Source organism: Leptonotus elevatus, chromosome 5 (genome assembly GCF_054856555.1).
Source record: "Leptonotus elevatus isolate MCC_2025b chromosome 5, RoL_Lele_1.0, whole genome shotgun sequence".
Classification (NCBI taxonomy): Eukaryota; Metazoa; Chordata; class Actinopteri; order Syngnathiformes; family Syngnathidae; genus Leptonotus; species Leptonotus elevatus.
Window position 1 is genome coordinate 1292768 of NC_141243.1, and position 27330 is coordinate 1320097.

Below are 27330 nucleotides of genomic sequence, written 5' to 3' on the forward strand. Positions count from 1 at the left end.
TAGTCTAGCACATTCCCTTATCTGTCTCGCGCATGCCAATAAATCGAAAGCACATTTAGCACATCCTCTGCAACTATCCAGCAAATCCATTTATTGATCTAGCATGTTGAATGGTTGATTAAAAGATAAACACATAAGATCTAAAAACAAAAATTGAAAGGAAGGAAAAGCTCAATACATGCCTCAGTTAATCCTGCCTCTTCGACTGTCCAGCACATTCTAGTAATGTTTTAGCATTGTCGATGTAACTGTCTAGTACATCCACGTAGTAATCGAACGTGTTCTACGAACCGTCCAGCGCACATTCTTGTAATAATCTCGCCATTTAGTTCACGTAAAAATCTAGCATGTTCCAGTAAGTGTGAATCGCTTTCCAGAAGCTGTCTAGCACATTCTAGTAAGGAGCTAGCATTTCCGGAACCTGTCTAGCACATTCTAGTAAGGAGCTAGCATTTCCAGAACCTGTCTAGCACATTCTAGTAAGGAGCTAGCATTTCCAGAAGCTGTCTAGCACATTCTAGTAAGGAGCTAGCATTTCCAGAACCTGTCTAGCACATTCTGGTAAGGAGCTAGCATTTCCAGAAGCTGTCTAGCACATTCTAGTAAGGAGCTAGCATTTCCAGAAGCTGTCTCGCACATCCAAGTAACGAGCTAGCACCTTCCTCTTGCCTGTTATTGTAACTATCAAGATATCTCTACGAGATTACTAATACTGTAACTATATAACTATACACTACTGTCGAGCATGTTCCAATAACTATAAGACATTTTGTTATGACAGTTTCACCTTTCAGTAACTATCAAGCACATTGTGGCGACGATGATCATCTTTTTACTGTCACGCATGCTCCAGTAGCGGTTTAGCCTAATCGAGTAATGGTTCCGGCCCATTCCCGTCATGGTAGGTGGGAATGGTTGCCAGAGGGGTGGACCCGAATAAGGGGAAACACGTCAGGGAGACAGAAATGAAGGGTCATGTGAGGGACTTTATTAAAACATAGAAAGTAAGGTGAGTGGACAAGGACTGGACGGGCAGTGACTGGACTGGACGCCATGACTGGATAGGACGTGAGAGGAGACTGGTCGCCATGACTGGACTGGACGAGAGTAGACTGGCTTGACTGTGGGCGACTTAATTGTGATGAGGACGACTAGACTGAGACGCGGACTTTATTAAAACATAGAAAGTAAGGTGAGTGGACAAGGACTGGACGGAACGTAACTGGACGGGCAGTGACTGGACTGGACGCCATGACTGGATGGGACGTGAGAGGAGACTGACTTGACTGTGGACGACTTAATTGTGATGAGGACGACTAGACTGAGACGCGGACAGCTTGACTGAGACGCGGAAGACCAAACTGTGACGAGGGCTTAGCTTGACGCGACGAGAAACGCAGACTCCCACGCATAACGTCGACACCGTCCCCACACAGACTGGACGAACGACGGCGAGACACGCAACACAATTGGCCGAGGACACTGATTGGTCACACACTGGGAAGGGAAGAAGCGCTCAGGTGGACGTGGCGATAATGAGACATGGGAAGAAATTAGGAAGACGTGACAAACACCAATCACGCAGAAGCAAAACATGACAATTCCAGGAAATGTCCGTCACAATCCAGTAACTGTCCCGCACCTTCGCATGACTGTCTATCTTGTTCCGGTAACTATGTCGCACATTCCCTTCATTTTTGTTTGGTCTGTCCAAGTAAGTCAGCAATTGTGCAGCACATTCTGGCAACTGTTTAGCACCTTCCTTGTTCTAGTAACCGTCTCACGCGTTCCGATAACTGTCCATCATGTTCGGGTGTCTCGCAAGCTCCTTTGTACTGTCACTCGTGTTCCTGTAACTGTCTGGCAGATTCTGGTAACTGTCCACGACCTTCCTCTCCGTTAACGTCCTATTTTTCGATATCAATTTTTAATCTTCCTGTCGTCGCCTCAGGACTCGGCCCGCTGGACCGACGCCAGCTGCCGCGAGTGCGAGTGCCGCGACGCCCGGGCGACTTGCTACCTGCCGTCCTGCCCGACATGCCCGCCGGGCACCTTGGTCATCGCCCAGGAGGGACAGTGCTGCCCCCAGTGTCACCAAGGTGAATTGCACATGAGCGTGCGTGTGCGTCACAACAGATTGTCGATCAAGTTGACTTTGGCGGCGAAAGGTCTCTCGTCTGCGCTCTCCGCGGTCGTTTTGTTATGCAAATCGGCAGACGTGATGAATAACGATGAGGCTTTTAAGGAGGTCGGCGCCGTTATAGATAGTCGCGGCACGTGAAAATCCAGAGGAACTTTTCCCTGCGCGCGTCCTGGGATTAGGTCGACTTTACATATTTGCTGTTTGCGCAGTAAATGTGCTGATTTCCCGCATCGACAACAAGACTCAAGCAGGTCGTTTGAAGGCGACACAGCAAGTTTGGGAGGCGCTCGCATGCAGTACAAATAATCATTGAGTGGGATTTTCAGTCAAAGGAAAACATCAGTGGGCTTTTGTTTTTTGTTTACGGTTACGATTCGGTGACTGTCAAACAATTTACATTGCTTTTTTTTTTTCTTTTTTTTTTAAAGAGCTCAGTATTGTTCATTCGGAAATGTCATCATCATTGCTCTTTATTTATTTTTTTAATTTATTTTTATTTTTATTTTTTATTTAAAAAAAAAAAAAAAAAATTGTGTGTGTGTGGGTGAGTATGTGTATGTGTGTGCGTGCGTGCGTGTATTTGTTAGCTCACCAAAAAACCTATTAGAAAAAATCTCATACCGTTCACCTAAACCGAACACCGCCGTCAGGAGACCCGAGGAAGGACCAAAGAAAACCAAGGAAGGTGAAATCCAGCACCGACCAGACACCCCCCACCAGAACTCCTCCCCAGCCCAAGAAACATCCAGACCCCAACAAATCCAAAAAACATAAAATTTACATTGCTAACATGTTCTTGGTAAACACAATAGTAAACACAAGAGTTATTTACCATAAAAATAGGTGTTATTATATTTAATACGTGTGTTTGTTTGTGTGCGTATGCGCAGGGATTGCGTAAGCGCATTTTTGTCAGTCAGTTCCCATTAAAAGATGAAAAACAAACTTTTCATTTCAAATCTCAACCTTGCATCTTATCAGACGCTACACTGGAATGCTTTGAATATTAGGAGTGTGCGCGTGCGTGTGCGTGTGTGTGTGTGTGTGCGTGCGTGCCTGCGCACCTGCTTCTGCTTTGAGCGCCATCCAAAAAAGTGTAAATAACCTTAGTGAGAGAAGGGTATGCGTGTGAGAGAGCTGAGAGAAGAGCTGGCGGGATAAATAAAAGGATGTCGTTGGGTAGAGTTGATGCCAGAGATAAAAACGCACACAAAAAGACAATTGTCCTTGACGAGAAAGAGGAGGGGCCAACTGGGCCAGGTTGTTCCGGACTTGAGCTCAAGTTACCTTCTCGCACAACGTCTGGCACTTGTCAAGCACTTTCCGGTAACCTTTTAGTGTATTATGGTATTCTGTAGCATGGAATGGTAAATGCAGGTTTTTGGTGTTTGTCGAGCACGTTCCCACAATTCAGCAAATGTCAAGTACATCTTGTTCTGGTAACTGTCTAGCATATTAGGGTAACAGCACATACTGTCTAGCTAGCACATTCCCACATTCTAGTAGCATTTTCCGGTAACCGTTTAGCGTATTTTGGTAATTGTCCAACGCCAGTCGCCAGCTGTCAGGTTCTGATAACTAGCAAATGTCGGTACCTTTCCGTTCCGTTCCGTCTTCAATTCCGCTTATCCGGGGTCGGGTCGCGGGGGCAGCAGCTTTAGCAGGGAAGCCCAGACTTCCCTCTCCCTAGCCACTTCAGCCAGCTCCTCCGATGGGATCCCAAGGCGTTCCCAGGCCAGCCGTGAGACGTAGTCTCTCCAGCGTGTCCTGGGTCGTCCCCGGGGGCTCCTGCCGGTAGGACATGCCCGGAACACCTCCCCCCCAGGGAGGCGCCCAGGAGGCATCCGAACCAGATGCCCCAGCCACCTCAACTGGTTCCTCAACTGGTGACCGTTCCGTTCCGTCTTCAATTCCGCTTATCCGGGGTCGGGTCGCGGGGGCAGCAGCTTTAGCAGGGAAGCCCAGACTTCCCTCTCCCCAGCCACTTCAGCCAGCTCCTCCGATGGGATCCCAAGGCGTTCCCAGGCCAGCCGTGAGACGTAGTCTCTCCAGCGTGTCCTGGGTCGTCCCCGGGGCCTCCTGCCGGTAGGACATGCCCGGAGCACCTCCCCAGGGAGGCGCCCAGGAGGCATCCGAACCAGATGCCCCAGCCACCTCAACTGGTTCCTCTCAACGTGGAGGAGTAGCGGCTCGACGCTGAGTCCCTCCCGAATGACCGAGCTTCTCACCCTATCTCTAAGGGAGAGCCCGGCTACCCTGCGGAGGAAACTCATTTCGGCCGCTTGTATCCGGGATCTCGTTCTTTCGGTCACGACCCACAGGTCGTGACCATAGGTGAGGACAGGAACGTAGATCGACCGGTAAATCGAGAGCTTTGCCTTTCGGCTCAGCTCCTTCTTCACCACAACGGACCGATACAGCGTCCGCATCACTGCAGACGCTGTGATGTCGGTACCTGTCGAGCCAATTCCGATGGCTGTCTAGCACATGCTAGTTACTCTCTATGTACTTATGGTAAATGTCTAGCGCCTCCCACAACTGCCTACCGCATGCCAGTAACAGCTTTTGATGACAACTCTCTATTACAGCGCTGTTAAGTTGTAACTGTCTAGCTTGTTACAGTAACGGCCGTTTCTCGGTAACTGTCTATCGCATTCGGGTCTTCTGTCAGTAACTGTCTCGGTATGTTACGTTAACCGTCTTGCACATTCCAGAATCTGTTTAGCACCCTGTAAGTGATATTCCAATAACTGACTGGCGCATTTTTAATAATTGGCTAGCTAGCATATTCCTTTTTTTTTTTTCTCTTTTTTTTTTTTTTTTTTTCCTCTAGCTAGCATATTCCTGTGTAGCACCCAGTAACTATTTATAACTTAAACATATCTGTCTCGAACGTTCCTACTTTCTAGTAACAGTCAGATTTCAGTGAATTGGTAGAAATTTTTAAATGTGTCTTAGCACGTTCTGGTACAATAACTGTTTAGTATCCAGTAAATTCCCATTTTAGTAACCGTCGAGCGAGAATGTGCCAGTAATTGGTGAGGTATGTTCTGGTAACTGTCCAGCACATTCTGGTAACTATATAGTCCGTACTGGTAACTTTCGAACCCATTCCCACATTCTACTAACTGTCTAGCTGCACAGTGGTTCTTAACCTGGGTTCGATCGAACCCCGGGGGTTCGGTGAATCAGTTCTCAGGGGTTCGGCAGAGGTCAAGGCACACCCTCGTTATGTCTCGTTATGCCCCGCTAAGCCATCATTGGTTGCAGGTGATCAGAGCTACATGGCCTGAAAAGAAAGTGGTGAGATGGAAAATATATGCAATATGAATTCACATGTATAACGGAGTGCTTGGTGTTCCACAGGGTTCAGTTCTGGGGCCTCTGCTGTTTTCTCTATCTGCTGCTCCGGGTTCGATCTCAAGAAAACAGCGGTGGTTGTTTTAAAGGGGCTCTATAGAGTTGAGCTGGGTGATGGGAGGCAGCATCCAAGCGGCATGATTTGCGATGCCAAATGGAGCAATTCTAGGCTAGCACAACTTGCTATGTAGCAAAACTAAAGGAACGCTCCGTTTAGCTGCACGGGGATGGGGAATACAATAACACAACACTTTCTGAATTCAAGGAGTCATTTTGTTCACCAGCAAAACCTATACCTATGTTTTTAATACGATTTTTTTCTTTTTTTTAAATCACATTTTATTTTTCACTGAAGCGTTTGGTGAATGCACATAAGAAGCTGGTGGGGTTCAGAACCTCCAACAAGGTTAAGAACCACTGGTCTAGCACATGTACACTATATACCGTACTGTTATTTTTATTTTTTTATTTTTTTATGATTTCTTCTGAATTATTTCCAAAGGGGAGGGATGGAGCGATCCATCACAACCGTACTCGAAGGTCCACATCAATATCCGGGCTTATTTGGTGTTATGAGTTATTAGCGCCTTTGAAATGCATCTCTTCAACAGTTAAACTCAGCCTAATTACGACAAATAAACAAAAAAAGGGCTAAATCTCTCTAATGTTGCGCCGTATTGTTTTAGGAGCAAAAGCCTCGGCGAACCGTCAACGTGCGGATTTATTCAGCTGATTATGCAGCAATCCTCGTTGCTCGTTAATGGACTCTCTTATTATGTGTACAGTAAGTTTGTTTTTCAATCACATTGGGCAGGAAATGCTAAAAAGTAGATAAATGCAGCATTATGTAATGTTAAGTACTCTTTACTCCCACATGTATTTCAAATGTGAATTACGTGCACATGACGTTTTCCAGGATATCGTATTTAGAGCATGATGCGTACAAATGAGTCACATTCGATCATGCGTGGACTGCGAGCGTATGTCATCATTTGCATGCGTGCGTGCGTGGCCGAAATGTTCATTTGCACCCGAGCAAATAAACATGAACACGGAGTTAGAGGTTTGAGGTTAGGGTTTAAAGCAGGGGTGTCAAACTCATAATTAGCTCAGGGGCCACATGGAGGAAACTACCAAGCGGGCCGGATCGGTAAAAATCACGGTATATAATTTAAAAACAATTGCCGTCAATTTTCGATATTTGCAACTGTAAATATATTGTCCCCAAAAAAAACAACACGAATGCAAGTGGCACGCGGCAACACTTTGGCCCGCATGAGTTCCGAGCACGTTACATCGACCTATTTTGCATATTCTTGTGTACAAGTTGCATTGCTCATCTGTGGATTGCTTGTGAAATTATGAATTTATAATATAATTTTAATATAATTGGTCCGACATGACTCATTTTTTTGTACTTTACAAAATCGTCTCGCAGGCCGGATTAAACCCCTTTGCCGCCCAGATCCGGCCCGCGGGCTGTAGGTTTGACACCTCTCGTTTAAAAGCAAAGGTTAAGGTTTTAAATGAGAGTTTCTAGCCTGGTTCCGAGCTTTCACACTCGGGTCGGGGTTTGTAAATTGGGGTTTTAAGATAGAGTTTGGGTTTCAAGTCTGGGTCGTGGTTTGAACTGATGGTTTCAAACAAGTGTTGGGGTTTAAACTGGAATGTAAGGATTGGGCTTTCAGGTCAGCCTGCGGTAAGGGTTCAAATAAGGGTTATGGTTTGAAAACCAAGTTAGGCTTTCCAAGCTGGGTTTGTTGCGGAGTTCAAACAAAGGTTTTGCATTGAAGTCATTGCGAGGGGTTCAAGGTGAGATTGTCAGCCTGGGTTAGGCTTTCAAATGAGGTTTTCAAAGTTCTGTTTTCATATTAGAGTTTGAAGGCCAAGTTTGAAAGTTGTTGTGTTTATGATTTGCTCATCAGTCTTGTAGCGACAACAAATGACAAAAACAAATAACGTGTCAACACGTAAACAGCGTGTGACCTTTCTCTTTGTCATTTGTCACATCAGCGACATCGCACCTGAGGCAACCCCCCCCCCCCCCCCCCGGCGCCCCCAACCATGCATGACTAAGGGCTTCATTCCGTATCACATTTTCTATTTTGTGCTCGGCTGATGCGGAAAAAGACCCGAACATGTGATAGATACATAAGCACTTAGGTGAAAATCCATGACAGAGAGCGAGCATGTACAAAAAAAGGTTAATGAGCAATTAGCTTGTTGATGTCAGTTCCGCCGAGTCATGCATCTCACTTATTTACTCTTCCTCTCGATGGCTAAAAGATTTCAGTGAAAGTAATGAATAGTTTAGTACCCAGTAACTGTCGAGCGCTGTCGAGTTATTGGAAGTTTTGACTCATTCTTTGTCTTAACTTAAAACAGTCAACGCCAGTAAGCTTTTCTTCTGCCTTATAGTTTTATTTGAATTGAGATGTGACAGTTTAAAGAAAAGAATATAGCCATTGATACGTGAAACAAATTGCAATTAATTTCTTAAACATTCATTGGCACACATGGCAGAGGCACAATCTAATAGGCTAAAGTTAGGCTAGCATAGCCCCACGTCACATTTGCAGGCCACGTGGTACTGTTGGATTATTAACATTGTTTTTCAGTTTCAATTTATATTTTAGCCGTTTTGGATTTAGTTATAGCTGTGTAGCTCAATGAATAGTATTGTCTATTGTATTCTTATCTGTCTCTCTTGCCTGGGAAAAGAGGGAGTAGAGTTTGTACCAGTCTCAGTCAGTCCAAGGACAGGCTGATTTATTATTGTTTAAGTCTAATCTGATTTGTATTCCTGGGAACTTCTGCCTTTTTGTGAATGGGAGGGGAGAGGAGACTTTTCGTATTCACCCACTTTTCAATAAATAATGATGTGCAGGAGAAGGAGGGACACACAATCTGAACGGAACACGGTTTCAGTGTCTTCATTTTGTGTGACCAGAAGCTTCCGTTATAATGATACCTTTGCAAAGGGACTTCTTCACCAGAATCTCACCATTCAGTTAATTGAACACGCAAAGAGTAGAATACAAATATTGTCTACTCTAACAGTACTTAGCATTGACAATTAGCATGCCATGTTAGCAATTCGTATGACAAGCTGAGTGCTAATTCATGCAAATCACTAGAGCAGCATGAAACTGATATTTGAAAATCGTACAAGTTTAGCACTAGCAATATGGCTGAGCTAATAGCTAGCGTACGTGCAGCTAACATGGCACATTGGCATGACCATATTAAGCATGAACATATTCCAGGTTTGTAAATGAGAATTAGTTGTCAAACGTTTTTACCGAGTTAAATAAAAAGATCAATCAATAAAAAGAGCCAATGGTTGCTCGTGTAACGTGCAACAAACGTTTGACTTAATCTTTGCATGTTAGCATAGTAGCATGAGTGCGTATACTATTAATATAAATGAATCCCACCAGTGGTATCCCTGCACTTTGTTCAACGGGGCGCTCCTTTCTCCACTTAGGTAGCAGGTCAGTTTCTTGTCGTTTTTCCTGAACCTGCGACTCACAACGAGCGCTTGTCCGTTACATTTTGTTTCCTGGTTGGCCACTTCCTTTTCCTTTTGTCTCCTCCTAAGTGATCATGATTCCCGTAACTGTCTCGCGCATTCCGACATTGCCGTAGCTGCCAAGCGCTGTGCTAGTAACTTGTCTCGATCAATTCCGATGACGACAAGTGTTTAATACAATTTGGGAACTGTCGAGCGCACAATTAACTATCAATTTCTGTCAACTGTCTAGCACGTCCTAGCATTAGTGTTGTAATAAATGTTTTGCTGCGCTGCGGTAACGTTCTTGCAAATTTCAGTAACCGCACATTTGGTAACTGTCTCGAACGTGCCAGTGATATTCTAGTGCGCGTAGACTGTAATTTAAACAAGAAGGATGGAATTAGCCGCAAGATATTGGGTAAACGCATTGCTAGCAAGTGCGCTCGTCCTGTAATTCATTTAGTTGCTGTCGCGTCGACTTACGCTAATGGACGATTGTCGACATCGCCCACTGTTGATCATTTCTCCTCGAGACTTTTCTCTGACATTGACGCACAATTAATTTGGCCTCATCGGGAAGCTTTAGCTTGACAGGCTTTAGCTTTCAATGAATAATTCCAAGGTTTTCTATTACCCGCTTGCCAGGGATCTTTTTCAGGTATGTGTGTGTGTGCGTGCGTGCGCACACGTGTACATTAGTGGAAGTACAAAATGTATCCTAGTTTGCTTAAGAGCTGCTGGAGGGTGAACATTCGAAAGGAAAACCACCATTTGAAGTGTGCGTGTGTTTTTTAAGTTGTACTCTTTCTGCCAAATCAAAAATTTCATGTTTCGTTAGATGGTTCGTTAGTGGGTTGATTAGTGGGCCGTAACATGGGTAGTTAGGGGGCGTAGTTGGTTAGTGGATTATTTGGAGTTGGTTGGTGACTTGGCTGGTTGGTTGTGGGTTTTCTTGGTTGAGGTATTGGTAGTTTGGTTAGTTTAGGGGATTGTTGGTTGATTACGTGTTTGGATAATGTTTTGGCCGGATGGTGTGAATGATTGGTTTGTTCGTTGGCTGTATGTGTAGCTAGTTGATTGCTTGGTTAGTTCATCGACCGCTTGGTTCGTTGAGTGGTTGGATATTTGCTCACTAGTTCGTTTGTGTTGGGTGGTTGGTTGAGTTGTTGGTTTATTTAGACAATTTGTTAATTGAGCGGTTGAGTTGGTTGGTTGGTTGGTTGGATTGAGTGGTTTGAGCTACTGTCTATATTTAATGCTTATTTAATGACTGAGTGTTTGGTTAGTTGATTAACTGTTGGTTGGTTGAGTGATTCGACGATCTGTTCAATCTTAGGCTGTTTGGTTGTTTGTTTACTGTAGTTACTTGGTCTAATTGGTTGTTTTTGTGAGTGATTCTATTGGTTGGTTGAAAATGTAGTCGATTGGTTGGTTGTTTGATTGTCTGGTTGGTTTGCAAGTTGTCTGGTTGTTTATTTGCTTGAAGTATTAGTTGCTTGGTTAGTCGATAGTTTGAACAAGTTTTGTTTCTTGGTTGGGTTGATTGATTGATTGATTGATTGATTGATTGATTGATTGATTGATTGATTGATTGATTGATTGATTGATTGATTGATTGATTGATTGATTGATTGATTGATTGATTGATTGATTGATTGATTGATTGATTGATTGACCGATTGATTGATTTTCCTTTGCAGCTCCGTGTGACGCCGACTGCCAATCATGTTCCGGAACTCCTGACCACTGCGACAGCTGCAAGGACCCGAAGTCCGTCCTCCATCTTGGCCGCTGTCTTGCCTTCTGTCCCGACGGATTCTTCCCTGACGGCCCACAATGTGCAGGTCATTTTTTTACTTTACTGCCTTCTTCCAAATTCTGTTAAATCCCCCCCCCCCCTTCAAAATTCTAATTATAAAAAATATACATCACATATTAAGTCATGTGTTTTAGATTGTTACCTTTTTTTTCTTCTTTTTTTTTTTTTACTATATTCGTCATTCTCATAGAAGTCCATAGGAATTGCCATGCACATATTTGAGCCATTTCATGTCAGTGCATTTGCAATTTAAAAGATAAAAAAAAGCCCAAGTGTTGTATATACATTATGAATATGCATACATTCATACTTAAGTCACCATTTAACTAGGAATCCATCATGCTTGGCTGAGACCTTCAATTATTCATCCAATTCATCAAAGAGGGCTGATTTGCAGTTAACCTTCAACCAGCAAACATTAAACTTTTGATTTCAACATTCAAAAGGGAAATTGTGGAAATGCGTAAGTGCTACAGAAGTATGTCGGGTCAAGGTGGGTCAAAAAGAAAAAAATATATATATATATTTTTTAAATATATATATATTTTTTTTTATTTCTTCATATTTTTCAATACATAATTTTTTGACATCCCACCTTGACCCATGGTATCTTTTAGTTCTTTTCTTTTTTGCACCTCATTGAAGAGCTCACTTGACTTTTATGAGCCAGTAAGGCATAAATTGCAGCGCCGTAAAAGCTATCAGACTGGAAACGCCTTAGCAAATGAGCGAACAAGCCGCTAATGTTAGCGATAATAATGTGATTTAGCCGCTTTTGACACGCACAGCAACGTTTTGCTAATCGTTTCCCGCCGACTAATTTTTCCACCTGCATCTCCACGACATGCAAATGTAAACATTGTGAGTAACAATGTTGATTGAGTAACAATTTGTTACGATATGAAAACAACATTTTCTGTGTTTTTGTGCGATCCTTGAAGGGTGATTTTCATGCGAGAGAAACAAAAAAAATCACACTCACACACACACTATTTTGTTGTTTGCTGCAAATGCTTTGTTGTTGACTTGATTGAAAAATGTTTTGTGAAAAATGTAATATTTGAAGGGAACACATTTTGCACATAATATGCACGTGTTGTCCTAAAGTGCTATTTTTGTCCATCCCTGACAGAATATGACCTCGTACCATAGTATTAACATAGAAAGTTAGTTACTTTGTTTAGTTTTTTTATGCACAGTAAAGTTGACAAAAAAATGTGGCCTCTCATTAAAAAAAACTTTGATACCACAACAAATCGGAATAACTTTTCTTGCTTATCCACCTCACACGAGCTATAGCTTTCTGTCACCTTTATGAGCTTTAATGTGAACACATTTTGGAGAGCTTTAATGCAGACTCTTTCAATTTCTGTAAACTTTAATGCAGACTCTTTCCATTTCAGTGAGCTTTCTGTCACCTTTATGAGCTATAATGTGAACACATTTTGGAGAGCTTTAATGCAGACTCTTTCAATTTCTGTAAACTTTAATGCAGACTCTTTCCATTTCAGTGAGCTTTCTGTCACCTTTATGAGCTTTAATGTGAACACATTTGGGAGAACTTTAATGCAGACTCTTTCAATTTCTGTAAACTTTAATGCAGACTATTTCCATTTCAGTGAGCTTTCTGTCACCTTTATGAGCTATAATGTGAACTGTTTCCGAATTTTGAAGCGCTTTAATACAGACTCTTCCAATTTCTGTAAACTTTCATGCAGACTTTCCATTTCAATTACCTTTCTGTCACCTTTATGAGCTTTAATGTGAACACATTTTGGAGAGCTTTAATGCAGACTCTTTCAATTTCTGTAAACTTTAATGCAGACTCTTTCCATTTCAGTGAGCTTTCTGTCACCTTTATGAGCTATAATGTGAACTGTTTCCAAATTTTGGAGAGCTTTAATGCAGACACTTTGGATAGTTCATCTCGGGGCATCTGCTTGCTTTCTGTTTTGCTTGTGCTTTTCTGATGTAAGCAGAATCTTACTTTTTCTCAACTAAACTTGTTGGAGAGTAAATGTCAGCTCTGAAATAGTGTAACTGCACCTCGGGTGGTGGCAGGGAGTGGGGGGGGAAAAATTTGGATCAATAAAAAGGTGAACTTTGTTGACTACTAAATTTCAAATATGGCTTTGGGCTCCGCTCGCCGGCGCGGATAAACCCGATAAAAAGACGATTTAAATGCATCGTAAAAGTCAGAAGTTTGAAGACGAGATGCACAAGTTTTCATCTTGGCCTGCTACGCTTCCAAATAAAATTAGAATTGCACCCCGGAGGAAATCATGGGAAAAGACATCATCTTAAAAGTGTCGTTATCAGAAAAAGAAGTTGACCGCTGATAAGCACCGAAAATCGACAATTAAGAAATAATAATGCAAAAATCGAAAGCTTTATGCGGCGCATCTTTATCCTTAATATTATTATTATTATTATCATTACAATTAGCATTGTTGTTGTTGATGCTACAGTATTTTTAGTTATTTTTCTGATTGTTTGTGGTAATTATTACTATTATTATTATTAGTAGTAGTAGTAGTAGTATTTATTTTATCATTTTAGAATGTGTAATTGTTTCTGGAAGAGTATAATATATATATATATATATATATATGTATATTTTAAAAATATAACATAATAACATATATTAACCATTTTTTTATATTTGTTTCACGAGTTTCAAAAGTATGATTATTATTTAGTGTTAAGGTATTTATTCCATAATAGTTAGTATCACTGCTACTAATAATATTCTTTAAATTATTATCTTAATTAGCATTATTATTATTATCATTATCAATTTCTATTGTTGTAATGTTATTATTTTTTATATATCTTTCTTAATTAATATTATTTTACAAATGTTCTTGTTTGTACTTCACTTCTGATCTACTCAGTTTTGTGTCAATAAAGAAGAAAAACAAACAAAAACAAACAAACCAAAAAAAACAGCTTATCCTTGAAGCTCACTGAGCTGAGGTCTCGCATCCGGCCTGATAATCGTCCGGCTCTTCCAGCGCCATCGAGTGCTTTAATGCGGACTCTTTCCATTTTTCTATTTGCAGCCTGCCCTCCATCTTGCGCTGTGTGCAGCAGCAGGTGGTCCTGCCAGTCGTGCGTCCCAGGACGCCCCCTGCTGAGCGCCGACGGCGACCAGTGCCTGGCGACCTGTCCCGCCGGCACCTACCAGGACAACCGCAGAAGACAATGTAGACGTGAGTTCCGTATTTGATTTCCCTCGCCGCAGCATTCGCCTCATGTTTGTCTCGGTTTTCCTCGCTCTCCTTTGATTGTTTAATCATGATGAGTTCTTTTTTTAAATTCTTTTTCACAAAAAGTGAGTCAGTCACATAAACTTGCTGCGACTTGTTTTGTTTGCATTGATTGCTTATTGATTCGTCCGCCGGGTTTCCTGACGTCATTTATTGATCTTCACATTTTTTTATTTCGAAAATAGGACGTTTGACGTATTTATACCCGCAGCTTAGCAACAACTTTCAGAAGGAACGGCGTGAGGTGAGACCCTCCGGCACCATGAAGTGCCGTGACGCAGTATGTTTTTCATTTCAGCAAGCTTTAATACAGACTCTTTCAATTTCAGCAAGCTTTCATTTGGATTCATGTGGACTCAGAACCGGGGAACGTTTCCATCTGAACTTTGCATGAGCTTTTACTACGGAGTCTATCATGTGTGGACTCTTGCAGTTTCAGTTTGCATTAATGCAGATTTCAGTGAGCATTAATTTGAACGCTTTAATTTAGGCTCATTCAATTATTGTGCTTTAATACAGCCTCTTTCAATTCCAGTGAGCTTTAATGTCGATGCTTTGAATTTTTCGTGAACTTTAATGTAGCTGCTTTGTATTGCGTGAGCTTTTGGAACCATTTCAGTGAACTTGAATGCAGATTGTTTCAATTCCAGTTTGCGTTAATATAGACATTTTTTTATTCCAGCAAACATTAATTTGAACTCTTTCCATTTCAGTGAGCTTTAATGAGACCACTTGAATTCCAGTGAGCTTTAATGCAGATGCTTTGAATTCTGGTGAGCTTTATAGCAGAATTTTTCAATTCCAGTGAGCTTCAATGTGGACTCTAGATTTCAACATTTGATGCGGACTATTTCTATTTCACTTAGCTTTCATGTGATATTTAGAGCAAAGGGTTTGCATTTCAATTCAATGTTAAAAGGTTCCGTTTTAATGTGGACTGTACAATTTTAGCGAGCTTCAAACCCAGACTCTTTTGTTCTCAAGGAGGTCTTGAATATAGTGAGCTTTAATGCAGACTGTTTCAATTTAAGCTATCTTTATTGCACACTCTCTCAAGTTAATGTCAAATGTCAGTTCTGATATGGTATTTTGATAGAATTATTTTCATACGATTTGCCCGCTATCCCGTAGTCTGACCCGCGATGCCGTTGGGCCACGTGAAAGCGCGCGCGGTGGCGCCGATTATCCACTTGGATTGTGCGTGAAAGGCACAGGCCAATTGAGCGTGTTTAATAATGCAGTCCAATCTAATGTTGGATGACTTAGCGGCATTAAATATTATTGCTTGAATTCCCGCACTAAACCTCAGGGAAGGCAACAGTAAAATAGCAGCCGCGCATGATGGATCTGCTCTAAAACCTCGACAGAAGGAGGCGGCAAGAGAGGCGGGAGACTCATTTGCTCTCGTGCCGTCCGCGCCCGCCATTAATCAGGCAATCTGCCTCGGAGGTCCGCTCGTACCCTGCGGCCAGGGGCGATAAGTAAAAGTCGGCCGAGGTGGTGGAGGACGAGCCCCTGTGGGCGTGCTAATATGCTAACGCGCGCCGAATGGCTTTGGCTCCTGCGGCTTCGGAAGTCAAGACGGGAGGCGACTCCGCTGCTCTATTTCACAGCATAATGAGCTTGATGGAGACGAGCTCCTACACGGTCGTGACGAGAAGACGGCCGCCGCCGCATTTTCCCGTCCAGCTTGACGTACAAAGCCTCACGTCAAGCGTTTATGATGCAGATGATATTTTGCGCTAAGAGCAAATGAATACGCTGGCGAGCACTCCCACGCCATCCGCGCAGCCGTCGGAGGTCCAACGCCATCTGGTTGGATTTGGACTTTCTCAAGTTCTGAGATTTCATGTGGACTCTTTCAATGTCGCTGAGCTTTCTTTTCATTTTGGGTGAGCTGCAATGATCCTTTGAATTTGGTGAACTTTATTGCAGACTCCTTTAGTTTAGTGACCTTGCAGCTTTGTGAGCTTCAATGAGAACTGCTTCGATTTCAATAAACTTTGGTGAAGTTTTTTACCATTTCGGTGAACTTTCATGCGGCCTATTTTCGGTTTCGTTGAGTTTGACTTTAACAATATTGAGGTGTCCTTCAATTTCTGAGTGATTCCCTTTTTCTTTTGCAGTTTGGCTAAACTTTGAAGGAGTCTGGTCTTCATTAAACCACACAGAAATCTCCTTTTACGTTCAATGAAATGGGGTTCATGATTTGTGGTCAACTTTAATGTGGACTGTTTCAATATCAGCGTGCTTGTTGTCACCTTTGTGAGCTTTAATGTGAACTGTTTCCAAATTTTGGAGAATTTTAATGCAGACTCTTTCATCTTTGCAAACTTAAATAGTGACTCTTTCCATTTCAGTGGTCTGTCTGTCACCTTTATGAGCTATAATGTGAACATTTTTTGGAGAGCCATAATGCAGACTCTTTCAATTTCTGTAAACTTTAATGCAGACTCTTTCCATTTCAGTGAGCTGTCTGTCACCTTTATGAGCTATAATGTGAAAAAATTTTGGAGAGCCATAATGCAGACTCTTTCAATTTCTGTAAACTTTAATGCAGACTCTTTCCATTTCAGTGAGCTTTCTGTCACCTTTATGAGCTATAATGTGAACTGTTTCCGAATTTTGAAGCGCTTTAATACAGACTCTTCCAATTTCTGTAAACTTTCATGCAGACTTTCCATTTCAATTACCTTTCTGTCACCTTTATGAGCTTTAATGTGAACACATTTTGGAGAGCTTTAATGCAGACTCTTTCAATTTCTGTAAACTTTAATGCAGACTCTTTCCATTTCAGTGAGCTTTCTGTCACCTTTATGAGCTATAATGTGAACTGTTTCCAAATTTTGGAGAGCTTTAATGCAGACACTTTGGATTTTAGTGAGCTTTGATGTGGAGCGATGCAGTTTCAGAGAGTTTTGATCTTGCCCTGCCTTGTGGTTTGTGACTGTGAGAGAGGAAGCGTCTGGAAAGGTTCCCAGCAGGTTGTAGCTTATCTTGGCAGAGGAGCAGGACCACCCAGGAAAAAAAATGACTTTCTCGTATAGAAGACCCCCCATGGTGTGGTTGTCGCTGGCTCACACTTTACTGCTGCTGCATGTAAACAATGTTGGCATGTTAATGACACTGAGGAGGCGTCGCCTTGGAGATGTTTTGTTCTTTGGACAAGTGCTTTTTTCATGTCCCCCTCTGGCCAGGTAGACCAGTAACACATTAAAATTGGTGTGATTTTTCCCGGGGTTTACCCGGCAACAGCGTGTAGGAAGGAGCCTGAAACAGAAATACTGCATATCATCTCCAGAGTATAAAAAAAATAGAAAAGAAAAAGTAAGTAGTAACATAAAATTTGGCAGGTATATCTATCATAAGTAGACCCACAAAATGCCTCAAGAAGCTATGTTGTGAAATGAACCGGAAGTCTGCCATTTTAGTTTGAAGAAGCCATTTTGACATAACTCATGTCGTCTATTTTTTTTTCTCCTTTTCGTTTTTGAAAATTCCGACACTAATTCCGACGCGTGTACTTTACATCATGAAATTTGGTAGTCACATCTATCATGAGTAGATCAACAAAAATGTCTCAACAGGAAGTCTGCCATTTTGTCTGACACTTCAAAGGGTCATTTCAGCCATTTCTCGTGGTCCTACAAAGATACGTAATCGCCTCAAAGTTTTTGAAAACTCAACTCCCGAAGGCAGTTATACTTATTTTTTTTTATTTTTTATTTTCTATTAAAAAAAAAAAAAAAAAAAAAAAGCAGTTATACTTATAATAGCAACATGAAATTTGGTAAACTTGTTCATTATGAGTAAAACCATTTAAAAAATCTCATTGAGCCATTCAAGAGACAGACAGTCGGCCATTTTTGTTTGAGGCGGCCCTCGGTCACTTTTGGCATTTCCAGTGGTCCTTTTTATCTCGTAGAGTTTTTGAAAAACCAGCCCTGATTTATTTCACTTAGCAACATGTCATTTGGTGGGGATATGTGTCAGGAATAGAACCACGACAAAAGTTTGAATCCGACATTTGTGGGTGATTTCCAGTAGTCCTACAAAGACAAATCTCCTTCACAGAGAGAGCTTTTGAAAATGCAGCTTTTATTTCGCCACATGAACTTTGGCAGCGATGGTCAACATGAGTAAAGCCACCAAAAATTCTCAAGAAGCCGTGCCTGAAACGACGCAAAGCGTTTTCCATTTTGGTTTTCATTTCGACTCTTTCCAGGAGTCCATCGAAGACAAACTGCCGATTCCTACAAAATTGTAACCGCGCGTGATCGACTCATGGAGAACATCAAATTGCAAATAATTGGAGTTTCCTCATTGTGACCGATTTCTTTTCTCCTCACCTCCTGACATGACTAACCAGCTGTAGACTATTACAGAGGTGAGGGTTGTAAGTATCCTGGTGGTAACCTCATGTACTGAGCACAGGTGAAAAGGAAGCAAAACTGGAGACGACACGCATTTAAAAGTCAAGTCAGCGGGACGTATTAAAACGCAAACCTGCGAGTGCAACTCCCAGAGACGACGCGAAAAGTAGCACATAAAACCTCCAAAGGAAGAAGAAACCTCTGATATATTTGTCTCGGTGGCGTAAGGATTTGAATGTTTTGACTTTCCATAAATGAGAGCGGGACTGTATCATCTACTTTTGCTATTTTTTTGATGGTGACAGTTGAGAAGTCACTGGAGACAAACTGCCTATTCGGTTTGCCTTCATTTTACTCAACAACAAAGATCAAAATCCGCTCATTCTATTTGCTTTTATTTGAAAAACAATCAAATGTGAAGACAAAGAATTTGTGTCATCACAAGTCAAAGAAACAGAATCAACAGCAGCAATGGCCGACTTGCGTACCTTTGGCGAGAGTTCCGCATTGTGAAAGAGAATACTTGGCGACACAGTAACTCGGCAGGTGATTGTCTTTGCAAAGAGTTCAGACAATTCGATATAGATATGCAATATCTCTCAAAGGTGTGGGCCGAGAGGGACTTTCAAACATGGCCCCTTTATGTCAGGCTGATTCACGTGACAATAATAATAAAGCAGGAAGACACAGAAAACAGAAACAATGAGCTTCAAGGTGAAAAATGCTGACAGTCAGCTTCACACCGCCACCTTTCGCTTTTTGTTCTTGATCGGACAAACTCGTGTTGAAAAAAAACTATTGGTGATTCATGTAATGTTGTGATTCATTATTGAAGGAACAGGAACACAATGTGATTCGCAAAGTCGGGTGGTATGCGACTTCTCGCTTGTAATATGCAAAAGTACAGCTTTATTTCTTGGACAGTTAGGACAAAAAGATAGAGTTTTCCTTTTAATAAACAACCTTTTTTCTGAAAACCTACAATTTATTTTATATATATATATATATATATATATATATATATATATATATATATATATATATATATATATATATATATATATATACACACACACACACATATATAGGTATTTAAAAAAAAAATTAAAAAAAAACGATAAACAGAAATATCCTAAAAATAAAAATCTCCTTATCCTAAGATTGTGATTCCACCCCCCAAAAAATAAATAAATAATGCACTTTTTTTTTTGTAATCTGCAAAAAAAAAAAAAAGAAGTTTTTCTCAGATATTCTGAGATTTTTTTCTTGAAAAAAACAAAACAAAAACTTAAATCATTTAATTTTGTAAGAATGTGTGTCACGTGAGGTACAGAATTTGGACACAAATGCAACCAAGACATGCGAGTTGAAAAACAGAGCGTCGGCAGATGTCCTCAAAGAAAACACTTGACGAACATAAGAAACCTTGGGCAAGAAACCTTGGGCCGGATGCAGACCACACATCGACGACAGCAAGCCGAAGAAAAAGCAGAACACGCCTGCACATTCGAGCATCATTTAAAGTCCTCAATTCTGTCAGGAAAAGAGAAATCCCAGTTATTAATATGATTGTGCTTTGATTCTGATCCTCTTTCCAAAGCTGCTTTGTCTGCGCTCGCTTTAATAGGCCAAGCTCTGATCTTATTATGAGAGATTCATTTGGGTGGGTAGTAGTAGTGGTGGTGGTGGTGGTGATAGTGGATGGGGGGGGGGGGGGGGTCTAATCCTGTGTCCTCGCCTCATCCGGGATCATTTGGTGGGGGGGGGGCTTTAGGCCTTCTCAGATTACACATGCTGATAACGTTTTAGATTCCAGCTGCACAGGAAAAATAAATTGCTTTCCCTGCAAAGGGGCAAGGTAAAGGACGAATAATCCCCCTCGTGGGCCGCAACCGACGTCCGATGGGGAGCGTGTATGCACACGCGGTCGTAAATAATGCATTGTAACATTATATTAAAGCTCACAGGCCCTCGTGCGCTCTGTTTTTTATCACATTTTGCACACCTTATACGGCGCAGGCGGAAAAGTTTCATAATTTTAATTGTATATGTTTTTAGTGTTTTTTTGAATGCGAGAGCATGCAGAACTCAAGAGAATGCTTGAAGCAGTGGTAGTTATTACAAAAACGGCCAGCCAAGTGGCAGCAGAGTATAAGAGATCAGCCAGGGCCATGTTGCAAAAACCTATTTTTTTCAACAGATTTGTGAATAATGATGAAACTTAGCTATATTTTAATGCTAATTGCTGCAAAACGGAAACAGATAGAAATATACATTTTTTTTATCCTGATGAAAGAGGACACTCTAACCTTTCTTTTGGTAGCTTCCATTTTTTTATAGCAATGAACACAATATTCTGTGGGCATTGCAAAATCAGTCAAAATCCAGTAAAACAGCCGGGTGCGAAGGGGGTTGCTTCAGTGAATAATACATTGTAACATTATATTAAAGCTCACAGGCCCTCGTGCGCTCTGTTTTTTATCACATTTTGCACACCTTTATATGGCGCAGGCGAAAAAGTTTCATAATTTTAATTGTATATGTTTTTAGTGTTTTTTTTAATGCGAGAGCATACAGAACTCAAGAGAATGCTTGAAGCAGTGGTAGTTATTACAAAAACGGCCAGCCAAGTGGCAGCAGAGTATAAGAGATCAGCCAGGGCCATGTTGCAAAAAGCTCTTTTTTTCAACAGATTTGTGAATAATGATGAAACTTAGCTATATTCTAATGCTAATTGCTGCAAAACGGGGAAAAAAAATTATCCTGATGAAAGAGGACACTCTAACCTTTCTTTTGGTAGCTTCCATTTTTTTATAGCAATGAACAAAATATTCTGTGGGCATTGCAAAATCAGTCAAAATCCAGTAAAACAGCCGGGTGCGAAGGGGGTTGCTTCAGTGAAAAAGGCTGCGAGTAAATGAGTTAAGATACCTGGTACGAATTTGGGCTCATTCCAGTCAAGTTGCTAGTATTTGTCAAAATACGAACCCTGGAACAAACCCAGCTTCAAACCAAAATGGCTGACTTCCTCTTCTATTTTGGACGTGGGTCCTGAGGCGTCTTGGTGCATCTTGTCACGATAGACTTGATCGGCAAATGTACCGCCAAGTGGCAAAGCCGAGCGCGGCAAGAGCAGCGGATATAAGAGATGAGAACTTCATGAGAATGTGAGATGAGAGCGAAAGAGGAAAAGAGATGATTATAGAAAAGAGGGCATTGTGGCAAAAATCATGAGATGAGAGCATCATGAGGTTAAAAACGTCATGACAAGAAAACGCTCATGATAGGACCGCATTGTGGTGATCTCATGTGGTGATGTCGCCATGAGATGAGAGAGCAATTCTGAGAAAACAAAATAGGAGCATCATCGGAAGAGAACATCACGAGAGCATCCCGCGAAGCATCTTGAAAAAAAGAGCGGCGAGAGAGTGTTTATGTGAGAGGAACTCCATGAGATGAGAATGAGAGGGTCATAAAATGATATCATGAAAATATCATGAAATTGTTGAAAAGATCATGAGACGAGAGCGTCGTGAGAATGTCATGAAATGGAAGCGTCATGAAAAGCGAGCGTCACAAAAGCATGAGGTGAGAAACACCCAAGTTTTGGTAGCAGAATGAGATGATCATAAAGAGAGAACATCCCCGCATGAGAGCATCGCGAGAAGTGAAACAGGAAGTAGTGCAAAGTTGATTTTGATACATTGCGGAATGTGGCGGCGTGCTGAGGAAATGAGCATGACAGACCAAGACAAAAGATAACAAATTGAAGAGGGGAAACCAAGAAATGAAAAAAAAAAAAAAGCCTGAAGAGACAAGAAAGTGAGAGCTCGGCGTGTGCAACCACGTGAAAATTGCGACTGACGTGAGAGAGGCCCGGGAGGCTCGGGAGAAAGATGAGAAGTTGGTGATCGTGAGAAAACTGCATCGTGGGAGTGTCACGAGAATATCATCATGGAAGCAAATTACAAAAAATGGCATGAGAAAAAAAATGCCACAAAAGACATGAGAGAACATCTTGAGAAAATCATGATGAGAGAGGATATGAAGAACACAACATCGGAGGACACGATTAGGAGAAAAATTGTATAAAGAAGACGTGAGATGAGATGAGAGCATCATGATCAGCAGATTGTGAGAAAAGGGAATAACGTCAGGAAATGATTATGAGAAGTAGACATCATTACAAGAAAAGCAAATCATGAGACAATAAGAAGACAAGATTGTGAGAAAATTGCATCATGCATGACGGGAAAAAAAAAATCCTGAAAGACATGATTGTGAGAAAAAAACACGACGCTTTTCTCATGACGATGTCTTCTTTTTCAACCGTTCTTTGCAGTTGAGAGGCTGCATCAAAGTCTTCTGTATGCTCTCGCATAAAAAATGACGATGTCTTCTTTTTCAACCGTTCTTTGCAGTTGAGAGGCTGCATCAAAGTCTTCTGTATGCTCTCGCATAAAAAATGACGATGTCTTCTTTTTCAACCGTTCTTTGCAGTTGAGAGGCTGCATCAAAGTCTTCTGTATGCTCTCGCATAAAAAATGACAATGTCTTCTTTTTCAACCGTTCCTTGCAGTTGAAAGGCTGCATCAAAGTCTTCTGTAAGCTCTCGCATAAAAAACATAAAAAAACAGATAAATACGTCTTTGGAACATTTAAAATATTTGTTTTTGGGAGCAGATGAGTTCACTTCCTGGAGCTGAGGAGCTTACGTCATTTCGAACGCGCGTCAAGCATCATGTTGTTGTGTTTTTCCACCAGGTTGTTCCGAGTCGTGCTCCGAGTGCGCGGGCGCGAGCCCGCGGGAGTGCGCGTCGTGCTCCGACCCGGCCGCCTTGCTCAAGGACGGCGAGTGCGTTCCCGATTGCGGCGACGCCTTCTACAGTCAAGATGGCGTCTGTCGCGGTAAGTGTGGCTCGCCCCCTCGTCCGCATCCTGCTCATGGGAGCAAGCAGGCCATTATTAGGAGACCTTGACAGCAACGTGACATCTTGATTTTTGATTCACGCCTTTCGGCACCCCAGGAATTAGACCGGAGTGTCAATAAATACAAAACTAATATTTACAGAATGGGATCTATTTCTAGAAATGTAAACAAATAAACGACAAACAAAGACTTTGCAAAATACACACACAAAAAATAAAAAAAAATTGGGCAATATTCTAATCATACACAAAAAACTGAATACATATGTTGACATTTTTGGGATATGACTGTCAACAAATGTGTTTAAATACACGTCAGAGTGCAGTTAAGTCGACGAGCAGACCTTCAGCGTGGTAGAAAGCAGCCAGCCTGAGCAGAAAAAATAATCATTAAAGGCTTCATTGTTAGCAGCGCAGGCGCAAAAGCTGCTTGGCATCCCCGCAGCCCACGTCACCAAAAAAAATAAAAAAATAAAAAATCACATAAACGACGACGTCAGGGCTTCTTATAGATGCCAAAAACAAACATGTGAAAAGCAAACACAGCCATTAGCTGGAAAATCTTGCGCTAATGAGGAGGCCAAATAGGAATATGAATATGAATATGGATATGGATGCTTTCTATTTGGAGGATTTGGAGGCTTCCCTTGGGGGGGATGAGCTGGAAAATGCTGCTTAAACAAGTCTTGGATTAGCTTAGTCAGTCCAATTGGTGGTTTGTCATTCAATTAATAAGTGAGGTAACTTGCCAATCAGTTAACCAATTGGTTATGTAGGTAAGTAGTGCAGTCAATTGATTAGTTGGGTTTGTCAAAAATAAATAAATTAGTTAGTTAGTTTAAAAGCTCTGTTTGATAGTCAGTTAGTTAAATAGTTAGTCAGTCCATTTATCATTCTATCTATCAGTTACTTGGTAGTAGTAGTAGTAGTAGTCAGCCAGTCAGTTATTTAGTCAATTAGCTAGCATTTCAAACAGTTAATCAGTCAAAACTCGTTTTTTAGTGTGTTAGGTTAGTCACTCAATGAGTAGGTTACAGTGGGTAGTTAGTTGCATCATTAGTTGAGTCATTAATGAGTCAGTCAATTAGGGTCAGTTGTCTTGTGAGTGAGTCAATTAGTTGGTAATGTGGGTTGTTAGTCAGTTGGAAAATATCCTTGTTTTTAAATCAATCAGTTAGTTACAGTAAGTCAGATGTTCAAAAATGTTCGATCAGTTAGTAAGTTAGGTAGTCAGTGAATCAGTTGGTAAGTTAGGTAATTGGCCAGTTGGTAAGCTACAGTAAGTAGTTAGTCAGTTGGCAATTTTGAGTTAGGTCGTACCTTAGTCAGTCACTTGCAGTCAGTCAGTCAGTCAGTTCAGAATTCAGTTAGTTAGTTGTTAAATGACAGTAGGAATTTGGTCAGTTGAAAAGTTAGTCACAGTTCAATCGGGCAGCCAGCCATTCAGTTAGTTATTTAGTATGATAGGTAGTTATTTGGTTGATAACTTATGGTTGATAGTTACCTAGTCAGTTAAAAAATAGGTAGTTTTTCATGCAGTGGGTTGGTCAGTCAACCTGTCAGTCACTTATTTATTAGTAAGTCAGTTGTTAAGCAGTTCGTCTGTTGGTAAGTTGAATATTTTCTAATGTTGGTTAAGCAATGCTTAGAAATTCCTGTGATGCTTTGTTGCATTTGGAAACATTTCAGTTAGGTGAGGGGGACTGCTGGTTAAAGAAGTCTGCAAAAATGCTCTATGCTTTGCATTCCAAACGTCTCACACACTGTAAGTGTGTGTGTGTGTGTGCAAGCACCTGTCCCAAAGGTCAGTTATCAGTCACTTGAGCGGTCGCCACGAAAATGTCACAAACTGCTGCCTGCCGGCAGGACTCTTGACTTGTTGACTTCTTGACTTCTTGACTTCTTGACTTCTTGACTCGTCCTCCGAGGCCGCGGCCACTTCAACTCTCCACTCCTATTAAAACTTCAATTCCACATTTATTTTCTCACCTTTTGCTCCACGGCCCAAATGACTTTTAGCAGACAGAAAACGCACTTTGGGGACAAGTGACCACGGCGAGTGCGTGCGTGCGTGAATACGGTCGTCGGTCCGTTCGTTGGTTAGCCGCGTAATCAATTACTTACTTAGTAATAATATGCCAAATCAACGTCGATGATTTCATTGAGATCAGCTGTTGAGTTTTGATTTCCGTCAGCCAGTTGGTTAGTTAGTCACTTACTGTACTTTATTAGTTTACTGGCTGGCTTCTATTTTTAACCAGTAATCACGATCGACACTCATCCGAAATGAATCAGGGAGTCGTGCAAGTAATGAACAGACAAACATTGGACATTGCAATTCATTTGTGTCTTTTCCAAAAAGCACTTTCTTGGAGTTTCCAATTAGCCAGCGTGACCTTCAGCTTGAATGAACTGCTTCCATTTTGTAGCTGCCATCTTGGTAGGGAGATTGAAGTTTGAGCCTAAATTGAGAAGGACGGGAAATGACCACACTTGGGGCTACCGACGCCATGCGTCACTTTTTGCAATTACCCTCAGCAAAAATGAGCGATGGCGCCGCTGAAATTGATGCCGCGGTGGTGGACAGTGGTCTTCGCCTTTAACGCGTGTCTTTGATGTCTTTGATGTGTTTGACGACTTTGGCAGCCTGCCACCCGTCTTGCGCCTCCTGTTTCCCCGACAAGCCCGACTGCGCGACCTGTCCGCCCGGCGGCGTGTTGCATCGTGGGAAATGCGTGTCGGCGTGCCCCGACCAGCACTACAGCGATCACGGCAGCAGATGCAGAGGTATACATATATATATATATATAAAAATAGTCTCTTTATCGCACATTTTCCCTTACTGCGTGTGTACCTGGAAATGTACACGTATAAATGTTTAAAATATATATACACTTTTTTTTCTTTTTTTTTCTTTTTTTTAACGTCCTCGGCGGCCTTCCCTAGGTTTATGCTAAACGTTTTATAACGTTTATGGCGGTCAAAGAGTTAAAATAAAAAATAAAAAATAAAAATAAAATATATACACACACATACATACAGTATATCTCCTTTTTTTTCCGAATATATTATTGGTGTGCCTCCAGGCTGCCACAGCTCGTGTGTGTCATGCTGGGGTCCGTCGGCGTCTCAGTGCACGTCGTGCGCACAAGACCTCCTCCTCCACCAGGGGCAGTGTGTGGAGGTGTGTGGCGAGGGCCTGTACCCTCACTCCCACGCCTGCCACAGTAAGTGCATACAGTATATATATATATATATATTTATATATATATATGGATTATTATGGCTTGGTATGATGCAACACGTTGCGCCGCATACGTGCAGACTGTCACCCGTCGTGCCGCCGGTGCGAGGGCCCTCTGGCCTCGGACTGCCTGCGCTGCCTCAAAGCCGCCGAGGTGCTGGTTCCGCAGTCACTTCAACCGCCGCGTGGGATTTGTGCGGCGGCGTGTCCCGCCAACACCTACGTGGACCACCAGCGCACTTGTACAGGTAACGTACAAACACACGTTCGGGCTCTGAGTTAGCGGACTTGGTTGGCCTGTTGCTCAATCTGTCATTTTTTTTGGTTGGTTATCGTCTAGTTTGTTGGTCAGCAAATGTGTCGCAAGTCGGTCGGTGAGTTCATTTGAATCACTCAGTTAGTGACTCAGTGAATCGGTCAGTCAGTTGGTTAGTCAGTTAGTTGAGCAATCAGACAGCTATAATCACTATGGTAATCCGATCATCTGTCAACTAGTCAAATGGTAATTCGGTGAGTGGATGAGTTTTTCAGTCAGTGAGTTAATATGTCCGCCGGACAATTGGGCAGATAACTGATCCATCTGATTGTTACTTAGTAGTCACTATTCTTCCATTCGCGGTTAAATAAGTTGTCTTACAAAATACGTACAAATTAGGGGTGTCAGACTTCTGCTGCCACC

At 41.8% G+C, this 27330-nt stretch overlaps 1 protein-coding gene across 2 annotated transcripts in view; it reads left to right on the forward strand.

The window, feature by feature from the left end:
* The window catches only part of fras1 (Fraser extracellular matrix complex subunit 1), a 149073-nt gene that overhangs the window by 48893 nt on the left and 72850 nt on the right, over positions 1-27330 (forward strand). Inside the window, exons 11-17 of one of the 2 annotated variants that reach the window (XM_086076384.1) lie at positions 1952-2099; positions 10718-10861; positions 13899-14048; positions 23243-23386; positions 26054-26194; positions 26494-26634; positions 26732-26899. In XM_086076384.1, the coding sequence (XP_085932510.1) occupies positions 1952-2099; positions 10718-10861; positions 13899-14048; positions 23243-23386; positions 26054-26194; positions 26494-26634; positions 26732-26899 (1036 nt within the window). The remainder of the gene's footprint in view (positions 1-1951; positions 2100-10717; positions 10862-13898; positions 14049-23242; positions 23387-26053; positions 26195-26493; positions 26635-26731; positions 26900-27330) is intronic. The other variant, XM_086076386.1, reaches the window with a different exon arrangement.